At 44.1% G+C, this 12,136-nt stretch overlaps 1 protein-coding gene across 1 annotated transcript; it reads left to right on the forward strand.

Annotated features, from left to right (window-relative positions):
* Nucleotides 1-321: 321 nt before the first annotated feature.
* On the forward strand, nt 322-11,145 carry LOC138080256 (prolactin-inducible protein homolog). The gene is made up of 4 exons (XM_068973206.1): nt 322-416; nt 1,912-2,020; nt 10,596-10,710; nt 11,027-11,145. Exons 1-4 carry the CDS (start codon nt 322-324, stop codon nt 11,143-11,145), a joined length of 438 nt encoding a protein of 145 aa, XP_068829307.1.
* Nucleotides 11,146-12,136: the final 991 nt, after the last annotated feature.

The raw sequence follows: 12,136 nt of genomic DNA on the forward strand, positions 1-12,136 counted from the left end.
GAAATCATTTCTGGCAACTAAAGAAAGTTTGGTATATGTTCTGAGGTCCTGGCCATTCTGAGAAACTCTAATAGTGAGAAAACCAGGAAGGGTAATCTAATTCCTCTCCCAGACTCTTAACACTCAAGCTGAATGTTGACTTTTTCCATAGACAAACAAACTTCAGCTCAACAAGGAAAGATCATGAGCGGGGAGGATAAATGTATGATTGACAACATGGATCTGCTTGGCAGCTCTCCACTTCCTTGATCTGCGTATAAAGACTGTGCTGAGCACCTGGGATCCTACGTCTCTAGGACATCACATTCTGTCTCATTCAGCATGTACTCTCTCCATCTCCTGCTCAGGGCCAGCCCTGCTGCCCTGCTTCTGATTCTTTGCCTGCAGCTGGGGACCACCAAAGCTCAGGAAGACACGTGAGCCAAGACTTTCTCCTCCTCATTAAAAACAAACAAAAAAATTGGGTGGGGAGGGGGCTCCTCCAGTCCTACTCTAGAAATCTGCATATCTGTTCCTGAAAACTTTTTCAACTTCCCAGAACTCTAGTCCCAGGAACTCTCATGAACCCCACACCTAGCTCCATTTTTCCCCTCTTAGGGAGTGTCATCAATTTCCCTTACATTTCCACTGGGTGCTTCTAGGCTGCCCATGGAAATAAGGCTCCCAGTGTTCAAATAGGCTGTAAATAACTGTTGTTGTTATTGTTTAGTTGCTAGGTTGTGTATGTCTCTTTTGCGACCCCATAGACTGTAGCCCGCCAGTCTCCTCTGTCCATGGGATTTCCCAGGCAAGAATACAGAAGTGGATTGCCACTTCCTTCTCCAGGGGATCTTCCCTACCCAGGCACTGAACCTGAGACTCCAGCATGGAAGGTGGATTCTTTACCTCAGAGCCAAAGCTCTGATCCACATCCTGTCCATAGTCAATACCTTTGTTAGAATTCTGCTCGGAAAACCCCACCTTCTCGTACCTTTCCTCCTAGAAGAGAAGATGAAGCAGGTCATCGAGTTCCAACAATAGCTTTAGGAAGGACAACAATAGCTTTGGGCAGGACTCAGGAAGGGATTAGAGGGTGTGGTCACAGATCCCTGGCCCTGTGGTATGAGACTGCGCTGACTCAGCAGCTTAGACATTCTCCCGATTCTCAAGACCAAAGATGAAGACAAGGACCACTTGCCCCCACAAACACTGATATCAGGAAGCGCAGGTTTAGAAGCTAGTTCACTGAGGGTCCACGTTTGACAGAAGCAAGAAACTGGGCAAGCAGAATGGAGTTAAGTAGGAAATGGAGCTAGGGACTGGGGAGGAACAGAATCATTCAGCAAATCTTGGGAAGTTTTCTCTCCAGGAAGAGAGTTTGGGATGCTGGGTTTCTGGATTATGATTCTGGTGGTGATCTCTGTAGTGTGACCAGGTGTCCTATCCTGGAAAAAACCACTCAGGATTTTGAGAAGCTGGTATAATGTGGAGGCACCAAGAAACACTGGGTGAGGACAAGTTCAGATATAGCTGCCACTCTATTCAGCCCTGAGGCATGGCAAGTTGTTGAAATAAGCTGTGCTAACTAAGGTGACTGCCCAGCCCAGTTTGCTCAGGAATTTCTTGGTTTTAGCACTAGAAAGCCCCTCATCCCAGGCAGTTCCTCGCTTTGGGGCAAACTAGGATGACCAGTGGAAGGAAAGAAGATGCTCAGCTTTAAAATAAAGAATTCAAGTTGCTTTAGTAAGCACACCTAATCTGTACAAAACAACCCTAAATCAAAAGTTCTCAGGAGACTCAGATGCTGAGTGATGCATCCTGCTCTCATCACCTCCTTCGTCTGCACCTTCTCTGTTTCCTTGGTCTTGCTGACCGCAAGCCCTGTCTCTCGTGGATCGATTTCTGATCTCAGACCCGCTTCTCTCTTCCCAGAACCCGTCAACAGCTGATAACAATGGACCTGCAGATGCTGCAAATAGACGGGAGTGAAGAGGCCAATGTGGTGCTTCAAGTCTCAACAGATCTGAGGGAATGCATGGTGGTAAGCAGAGGCCCACCTTGGGAAAAGTCTGATTCCTAATTACGAATACGGTTACATCAAGCTCTGACTTCAATATTGCATAATGTAACTGATAACATAATGAACCCCCACTCTCCTGCTCCCAATGATCATATAGATACTTGAGCCTCAGAATAATCATGGGGGCTCAGGGCAGATGACTACTGTCATTTTACAAAAGAAGGGACCCCCCTCCCCAATCCAGAAAGTGTGGGAAGGAGGAGAGAGAAGACATGACTAGTGGGACAAGCACTAGAGGGGAGAGAGAAAAATGTGTGAGAGGTGGGGGAGGACAGGTGAGAGTCCCTCCCCAGGTCCTGGGGAGATGAAGGACAGGAGCATGGAGAGCCTCAGAAGGAAAACCCACAACCCCATCTGGAAGGCTGAGGCAAGTGGGGAAACGAGATGAGGGGCCAATGGGCAGGTTGTGAACCCTCCTCCCCAGGAAGACCTGAGCAGAGTCTGCTTTCTGCTCACTCTTCTGCTCTTTGGCTTCGTCTGCTCTTTTGTTGGAAGTGGACTGTTGTTCCAACCACTCCTCTCTGATAAGGAAAGCACATCCTTCTCCTCCCTTTCTCCCAGTTCAGCAGTGGTGAGAGGGAGGATCTAGACCAGAGGATCTCCAAGGATAACGTGCATTAGGCCTCCTCCTGTCTGACTGCTCTGGGTCCCGTGGAAAGGACCTGTGCAGGTTGAACCCACAGAACTTCCCCTCCCACCCCAGGAAGAGTGTGTCCTTCTCCACCTCACTGACAGTCTCCTCTGGTGTTGTCACGAAAGCATGATCCTCCCTTCCTAGGGGCTTCCTCAGTGTTCAGCGCGTAAAGAATCCACCTGTAATGCAGGATAAGGCAATGGCACCCCACTCCAGTACTCTTGCCTGAAAAATCCCATGGATGGAGGAGTCTGGTAGGCTGCGGTCCATGGGGTCGCTACGAGTCAGATATGACTGAGCGACTTCCCTTTCACTTTTCACTTTCATGCATTGGAGAAGGAAATGGCAACCCACTACAGTGTTCTTGCCTGGAGAATCCCAGGGACAGGGGAGCCTGGTGGGCTGCCGTCTCTGGGGTCGCACAGAGTCGGACACGACTGCAGTGACTTAGCAGCAGCAGTAATGCAGGAGATATAGGAGATGCAGGTTCCATCCCTGGATTGGGAAGATCCCCCTGGAGGAGGAAATGGCAACCCACCCCAGTATTCTTGCCTGAAAAATTCCATAGACAGAGGAGCCTGGTAGGCTACAGTTCATGGGGTCGCAGAGAGTTGGACACAACCAAGTGACTGCACGCACGCACATCCCTTGTTAGCCACCTCTGTTCAAGGGCCAAGGGCCAAATCCATGTATCTACCCTATCTCATTCCAGAAAGACATCTCTCAAGAAGCACAGGTACCTTCTGACAGCTTCAGAATTCAAATTAGATTTGAAAGTGAAAGTGTTAGTCTCTCAGTTGTGTCTGACTCCTTGCAACCCCATGGATTGTAGCCCACCAGGCTCCTCTGTCCATGGGATTCTCCAGGCAAGAATGCTGGAGTGGGTTGCCATTCCCTTCTCCAGGGGATCTTTCTGACCCAGGGATCGAACTTGGGTCTCCCACATTGCAGGCAGATTCTTTACCTTCTGAGCCACTGGAGACTTTAAGGACAGGGACTAAATAGAAAACAAAATTGGGAGTGTGAGGATTGTTGTTCATTAAACTGCATTCTAGAAATGGCCCCACACCTATAGGAGAAAGATTATTGATCATTGAGCAAAGAGTAATACAGCTGCTTTATCCAGTTTTTCTGTTTACAATCCAATAATATAAACTATGTATACTAATTAGAGGTGGGAAGGAGAGTGAATCATAATTTTTCAATTTTGTGTTTTATTTATCAAAAGCACAGATGAAAAAAGAATGTGAAGATGGGCATAAAAGTTTTGTGATAATGGTAATTTCTAGTGGTGATAGATTATGAAAGTCCATTTCCAACCCTGAGAATGTAACAGGTGTAAAAAAAAGCCTTTAATCAACAATTTGACACCTGATATAATTTTTTGCTGCTGATTAATAAAATTGTTTTAAGAACAATGCTAGTACAATAAAATAAAGCAAACTTTTTAAAACCTAACCAAGTACAAGTCAAAGACAAAGAACTCCATAGAATGAATGATACTGCAAATTAGAAAGAATTTATGTATAACTATAAAATAAACGTGAGATTTCCAGGTGGTGCTAGCAACAAAGAACCTGCCTGCCAGTGCAGGAGACATAAGAGATGAAGGTTCGATTCCTGGGTCAGGAAGATCCCCTGGAGAAGGAAATGGCAACCCACTCCAGTATTCTTGCCTGGAGAATCCAATGAACAGAGGAGCCTGGTGGGTTACAGTCCATGGGCGGGGGGTGGGGGGCGGGTCACAAAGTGTCAGACACAACTGAGCGACTTAGCATGCAAGCATGAAATAAATGTATAACTATGAATATACCTTCATATTTTTAAAACTTTGGAAAAAATATAATTTTATAGGTGTGATGTTTCTAGAATCTAATATTCATTTTCTACTAATTATAATGTTTATGTAGCTAAATTCTTGATCAAGTGAGGTATTAAAGATCATAAAGACAAGTATAGAATAGGTCGGCATTTCCCTGGGGGTTCAGTGGCTAAAACTCTTTACTTCCAAGGCAGGGGACCTGATCAGGGAACTAGATTCTACATGCTGCAACAATAGATCCCTTGTGCCACACCTTAGGTCTGGTGTAGCCAAATAAATAAATAAATACAAATAAATATTTTAAAAATGGAATAGATTATATCCTCAAACATGTGTTTGAATATAAACACCATATAATAATTTAATGTTGAAGAAAACATAGGGTTAACCAAGTGCTTAAACATTTGTGGTCTGGACCATTTTGCTGGTCTTGGAACTCTTACCAGAAAATTGCTCTAAATTTGTAAATAAAACGCACTGATTACAAAGGAAAACAGACATAATAAAGAAAAATGATAAAATTATTTAAAAAGTAAACTTGTGATACCGCTAAATATGTGTGTTTCTTTATGGGCACACTAGCTGAAAGGCAATATACTTAAATATAAACAAGTTACATTTTATTTTCTAGAGATTATATTATACGGTGGATGTCATCGTGAAGCTTGAGTAAAGACCTTAAACTGTACACTACCATTTGACAACAAATCACAGCTGTTTTGTTGGACATCCAAGGGACTAGGAATTTTTTGTTTTGGTTATTCAAGTAGTGAAAATTCTGATTCGTAAAGATTGTTGTTGCTCACTTCACAAGTCATGTGCAACTCTTTGCGACCACATGAACTGCAGCATACCAGGCTTCCTCATCCTTCACTATCTCCGAGAGTTTGCTCAGACTCACATCCATTGAGCTGGTGATGATATCTAATGGTCTCATCCTATGCTGCCCCCTTCTCCTCCTGCCATTGATCTTTCCCAGAATCAGGGTCTTTTCCATTGAGTCAGTTCTTTGCATCAGGTGGCCAAAGTACTGGAGCTTCAGCCTCATCATCAGTCCTTTCAACGAATATTCAGGGTTGACTTCCGTTAGGACTGACTGGTCCAACTCTCACATCCATATATGACTACAGGAAAAACAATAGCTTTAACTATACGGATGTCAGTTGGCAAAGTGATGTTTCTGCTTTTTAATAATTTGTTTAGGTTTGTCATAGCTTTTCTTTCAAGGAGCAGCATCTTTTAATTTTTTAATTGCAGTTATCATCCTTAGTGATTTTAGAGCCCAGGAAAGTAGAATTTGTCACTGTTTGCACTTCTTCCTCTTCTATTTGAATGAAGTGACGGGACTGGATGACATTTTGTTGCTGTTGTATTGTTCGGTCACTCAGTCATGTTCAAGTCTTTGCTACCCCATGGACTGCAGCATGCCAGGCCTCCCTTGTCCTTCACCATTTCCCAGAGTTTGTTCAAACTCATGTCCACTGAATTGGTGATGCCATCCAACCATCTCATCCTCTGTTGTCCCCTTCTTCTGTTTCAGTCTTTCCCAGCATCAGGTTCTTTTCTAATGAGTCAGATCTTCACATCAGGTGGCCAAAGTATTAGAGCTTCAGCTTCAGCATCAGTCCTTCCAATGAACACCCAGGACTGATCTCCTTTAGGATTGACTGGCTTGATCTCCTTGCAGTCCAAGGGACTCTCAAGAGTATTCTCCAACACCACAGTTCAAAAGCATCAATTCTTCAATGCTCAGCCTTGTTTATGGTCCAACTCTTACATCCATACATAACTACTGGAAAAATCATAGCTTTGACTATATGGACCTTTATCATCAAAGTAATATCTCTGCTTTTTAATATGCTGTCTAGGTTTGTCATAGCTTTCCTTCCAAGGAGCAAGCATCTTTTAATTTCATGACTGCAGTCACCATCTGCAGTGATTCTGGAGCCCCAGACAATAAAGTCTTTCACTGCTTCTGTTGTTTCCCAGCCCAGCATTTCGCATGATGTAGCTAAATATGTTAAATAAGCAGAGTGGCAATATATAGCCTTAACGTACTCCTCCCCCAATTTTGAACCAGTTTGTTGTTCCATGTTCAGTTCTAACTGTTGCTTTTTGTCTCTCAGGAGACAGATTAAATGACTTGGTATTTCCATCTCTTTGAGAATTTTCCACAATTTGTTTTGATCCACAGTCAAAGGCTTTTGTGTAGTCAATGAAGCAGAAATAGACGTTTTCTTGGAATTCCCTTGCTTTTCTATGGTACAGAAAATGGTGGCAATTTGATGTCTGGCTCTTCTGCCTTTTCTAAACAAAGCTTGTACATCTGGAATTTCTCAGATCACATACTACTGATCCCAAGTATTCAAGGATTTTGCATATTACTTTGCTAGCATATGAAATGACTGCAATTGTACTGTAGTTGAACATTCTTTTGAATTGCCCATTTTTAGGATTGGAATGAAAACTAATCTTTTCCATTCCTGTGGCCACTGTAGAGTTTTCCGAAGTTGCTGACATATTGAGTGCAGCACTTGAACAGCATCGTCTTTTAGGATTTTAAATGGACCAGCTGGAATTCCATCACTTCCACTAGCTTTGTTCACTCTAATAATTCCTAAGGCCTGCTTGACTTCAGCCTCCAGGATATCCTTCTCCAGGTGAGTGACCATGCTATCATGGTTATCAAGTTATTAAGACCTTTTTATACAGTTTTTCTGTGTATTCTCGCCACCTCTTCTTAATCTCTTCTGCTTCTGTTAGTCTTACCATTTCTGTCCTTTATCATGTCCATCCTTGCATAAAATTCCCTTGATATGTCCAATTTCTTGAAGAGATCTCTTGTCTTTCCTAATCTGTTGTTTTCGTCTATTTCTTTACATTGTTCACTTAAGAAGCCTTTCTTATCGTTCCTTGTTATTCTCTGGAACTCTGCATTCAGTTGGGCATATCTTTCCCTTTCTCCTTTGCCTTTTGCTTCTCTTGTTTTCTCAGCTATTTGTAAAGCGTCCTCAGACAACCATGCTGCATTCTTGCATTTCTTTTTCTTATGGATGGTTTTCATCACACCTCTTGTAAAATGTTATGAACCTCTGTCCATAGTTTTTCAGGCACTCTGCTATCATATTTAATCCCATAAATCTATTCATCACCTCCACTGTATAATCATAAGGGGTTTCATTTAGGTCATACCTGAATTGTCTCTTGTTTCTCCCTACTTTCAATTCAAGCCTGAATTTTGCAACAGGGAGCTCATGATCTGAGCTACAATCAGCTCTAGGTCTTGTTTTTGCTAACTGCATGGAGTTTCTCCATCTTCAGCTGCAAAGCTTATAATCAATCTGATTTCAGTATTGACCATCTGGTGATGTCCATGTGTAGAGTTGTCTCTTGTGTTGTTGGAAAAGGGTGTTTGTTATGACCAGTGTATTCTATCTTTGCCCTGCTTCATTTTGTACTCCAAGGCCAAGCTTGCCTATTACTCCAGATAACCCTTGACTTTCTACTGTTGCATTCCAGTCCCCTATTATGAAATGTACATAACTTTTTGGTGTTAGATCTAGAAGGTGTTGTAGGTCTTCATAGAATTCTTCAACTTCAGCTTCTTCAGCATTAGTGGCTAGGACATAGACTTGGATTACTGTGATGTTGAATAATTTGCCTTGAAAATGAACTGAGATCATTCTTTGTTTTTGAGATTGCACCCAGCACTGAATTTCAGATTCTTTCGTTGCCTCTGAGGGCTATTCCATTTATTCTAAGGTATTCTTGCCCGTAGTAGGAGATATAATGGTCATCTGAATTAAGTTCACTCATTCCTATGTATCTTAGTTCACTGATTTCTAAGATGTCAAGGTTCACTCAGGCTATCTCCTGCTTGTTCATGTCTAATTTGCCTTGATTCATGAACCTAACATTCCAGGTTCCTATGCAGTGAAGTTCTTAATAGCATCAGACTTTACTTTCACCACCAGACACGTCTACAACTGAGTACAACTGAGTGTCATTTCTGCTTTGGCTTAGCCTCTTCATTCTTTCTGGAGCTATTTCTCTGCTCTTCCTCGTATAGCATATTGGACATCGTCCAACCTTGGGGGCTCATCTTCTGGTGCCATATCATTTTGCATTTTCACAATATTCATGGGGTTCTCAAAGCAAGTATACTGGAGTGGATTGCCATTCCCTGCTCCAGTGGACCACGTTTTGTCAGAACTCCGCACTATGACCCATCCATTTTGGGTGGCCCTGTAGAGTGTGGTTCGTAGCTTCATTGAGTTACACAAGACTCTTTGCCGTGACAATGCTATGATCCATGAAGGGGGATAGATGAAGATATATTGTTGTGAATGTAATAAAAAACTAAACAAGGTGAAGGTAGATTTCTCTATAGAAACACCAGGATGTCCAAAGTATTCTGAGTAAAACCCCAAGGGTGAGAACATTTGAATTTACTGTTTGGGGGCTGACAGGCCATTCAGCACAGAGCTGCCAGCTACCTGGAGAAGTTGCAGGAAATGGGCTGATGGCCCCAGCCATGACCATGCATGTCAGTCCTATAGAGCACAAAGGTAGTGATGAGAGACAATATTTCAAGATCTCTAAAATTATAATGTAGTGCAAACATATCTATGTCTCTCTTCTTGATAAGATCACGCATACTGCTAATACCACCATGGATTACTGATGGCCTTTGTAACAGAAGTGCTCAGTTTCAATGAGAGTCTAGTAAAAATAAAGATAAAACCTCTTTAAACCTGAATACACAGACTCACTGAATACTATCCACAGACCTTTCTGGGTTTATGGACCACAGAATAAAACTTCCGTGCTGAACACTAACTAGACAGAATGCTCTTGACTCCACTGAAACTTACATGTGCTGTACTCTGGGATCTTCATTTATTTAGCTTCTTCTTAATTTTGGCTGTACTGGGTCTTCCTTGTGTGGCTTTTCTCTACTTGCAGTGAGCAGGGGCTACGCTCCAGTTGCAGGAAAAGAGCTTCTCGTGGCAGTGAATTCTCTTGTTGGGGAGAATGGGCTGTAGAGCCACAGGCTCAATAGCTATGGGCATGTGCTTAGTTTGCCCTGTGGGATGTGGGATCTTCCTGGCCCAGAGACAGAACCTGTGTATTCTGCATTAGCAGGAGAATTTTTTACCACTGAGCCACCAAGGAAGCCTGTATATTCTGGGATCTTGAGTTGTAAAGTGCTCTCAATTTGAAAAAGAGAAGGAAAACTAACTTCAAGATCTCAATCTCATTTGGAACCCATTGCTAGGTGAAGGCAATGGTACCCCCACTCCAGTACTCTTGCCTGGAAAATCTCATGGGCAGAAGAGTCTGGTGGGCTGCAGTCCATGGGGTCGTGAAGAGTTGGACACGACTAAGCGACTTCCCTTTCACTTTTCACTTTCATGCATTGGAGAAGGAAATGGCAACCCACTCCACTGTTCTTGCCTGGAGAATCCCAGGGACGGGGGAGCCTGGTGGGCTGCCATCTATGGGGTCACACAGAGTTGGACAAGACTGAAGCGACTTAGCAGCAGCAGCATGTAGCAGCCAGGTTTGGTGAGTAATTGCTTTCACCTCACAACTGAGGAAAACAAGAGTGAGACACATCACCCTAATTATGAAAGGTCACTAATTACCGAAAGTCACAGAGTTTTAGAGGAACACAGCTGGGGCTCAGCCACAGTCTGGCAATGGGGCCTGGCATTGACTTCCACGCCCAAGCAGCCAGGCTGTGGTCACAGCCCAATTCCAGACAGCCTTGACTAGAGAAGCAAGGCAAGCCTGCTCCCCAGATGACCAACTGCCCCAAGATGACTGATCCCAGCCCTGTGAACTCACTTACCTCTTTCCTCCCAAGACCTAGACCCACGCTGCTAAAGCAGGAACTCGAGGACATGAGGACAGAAGACCTTCTGACCTAGAGGACATCGCATAGTTCACTCCTCCTGCCTCTGACCCACACTCACCCCAGCTTTTCAATCACTGAGTAGATCTTCCTCCTCCCCTGTCACCCTTTCTTGTCTTTCACTTTTCCATCCTCAAGCTAACACTGGGTCCTCTCTCTCCAGATTAAATGTTATCTTCTAAGCAACATTCCGATTGAAGGCAATTTTAATTATAAATTCACCTCCTGCCTCTGTAACGATTCCCCAAAGAGATTCTTCTGGGATTTGCAAACCAACAGTAAGTACAGGAGATGACCAAGGGAAGAACTATCCTCCAGGGGGGTAAAAAACACAAACATGGCTCCAGACCTGGATCAGAACCTCCATGAGGAAGGGCAGAGAGGAAGGGAGGGAAGAAGGGGCAGAGAGAATATGGGGACTCTGCCCAACTTGAAAGGTGAGAGGTTTGGGAGAAAAGTTAATGAGACCTATATTTGTAAATGACTTGGGAAAACTGAATCCCAGTAGGGAAATTCCTGGTGATGGCAGAAAAGTCAAGGCATTGGGTTGGAGCGTTATCAGAGATGACCTTTGTCCTGCCTTGTCTCTTTCAGGTACTGTAAGAGTAACAGCAGTGGTTGATGTTACTCGTGAACTAAATATCTGCCCGGATGACTGGGCAGTGATACCTATTACAGCAAATCGCTTTTATCTCACTAAGAGCCTACCATAGTCTGATCTAAATGGAAGCCTTTGTCTCTGCACATCCCAACCCCGCCAGCAGGGGATTTCCTCCAAGGAAAGCTGGTTGGGGTCAACTAGCTAACTTTAGTCTCTAAAATAAACTTCTCACAAGCTTCTCTGACTTCTGCTGTGTCTTTCCTACAAAATGTACCCCCAAAGGAATCTCAGAACAGCCAGAATGTTTAGGGTTCTGCTCTTTCAAAAGACCTTTACTGAGGAGAGTTTTTGGGCTTTCCCTGTCCATGAAATACTCTGGCCACCTGATGCAAAGAGCTGATTCATTGGAAAAGACCCTGATGCTGGGAAAGACTGAAGGCAAGAGAAGGGGATGACAGAGGATGAGATGGTTGGATCTCATCACCAATTCAATGGACATGAGTTTGAATAAACTTCAGGAGTTGGTGACAGACAGGGAGGCCTAGCGTGCTGCAGTCCATGGGGTTGCAAAGAGTTGGACATGACTGAGCGACTGAACTGAACTGAACTGAACTGTCCATGAAAGAGAAGATGAAAGAGAGAGGGGCCATTCTCATAGAAAGGGAAAGTGGTGGCCCTAAAACTCATAGCAAGTGATGGGCAGAATGTGGACAGGAACCTCAAGGCCCCCTATTCCCTGGCCCTCCTACATCCCACTGCTCCACACACCCTCCTTCCCCCAGGAACTGCTTCAGATCCCAGGAGATGGGAGTCACCCTGCCTCTAGTGGAGTCAGGGGCAGAATCTATGGACCCCAGGATAAACAATAGCATTCTGTTCTATTCAGTTGCTTCTTTTCAGACAGTGAAAGATGGTAGACTAAAGCACGTCTACTAGACAGTGGGCTGCACAAGAAGCATAATATGCCGAAAGGCAGAGGGCAACCTGAGGGGCTCCACCAAAGAGGGTGAATGAGTCCTTCCTGAGAGAAGGGGAGTATGAGCCAGGGTCGGGGCACACAGCGGGCAGAGGGCATTGTGGCTGATGGAATAGCAGGTGCCAAG

The sequence above is a fragment of the Capricornis sumatraensis genome, chromosome 5 (genome assembly GCF_032405125.1).
Source record: "Capricornis sumatraensis isolate serow.1 chromosome 5, serow.2, whole genome shotgun sequence".
NCBI classification, from domain to species: domain Eukaryota; kingdom Metazoa; phylum Chordata; class Mammalia; order Artiodactyla; family Bovidae; genus Capricornis; species Capricornis sumatraensis.

Excerpts from the sequence above, each read along its gene's own strand:
- LOC138080256 (XM_068973206.1), top strand. The coding sequence starts at position 322 with ATGTACTCTCTCCATCTCCTGCTCAGGGCCAGCCCTGCTGCCCTGCTT. Across the intron at positions 417-1,911 it reads ACCAAAGCTCAGGAAGACAC|AACCCGTCAACAGCTGATAA; the intron begins GTGAGCCAAGAC and ends CTCTCTTCCCAG. Across the intron at positions 2,021-10,595 it reads ATCTGAGGGAATGCATGGTG|ATTAAATGTTATCTTCTAAG; the intron begins GTAAGCAGAGGC and ends CTCTCTCTCCAG.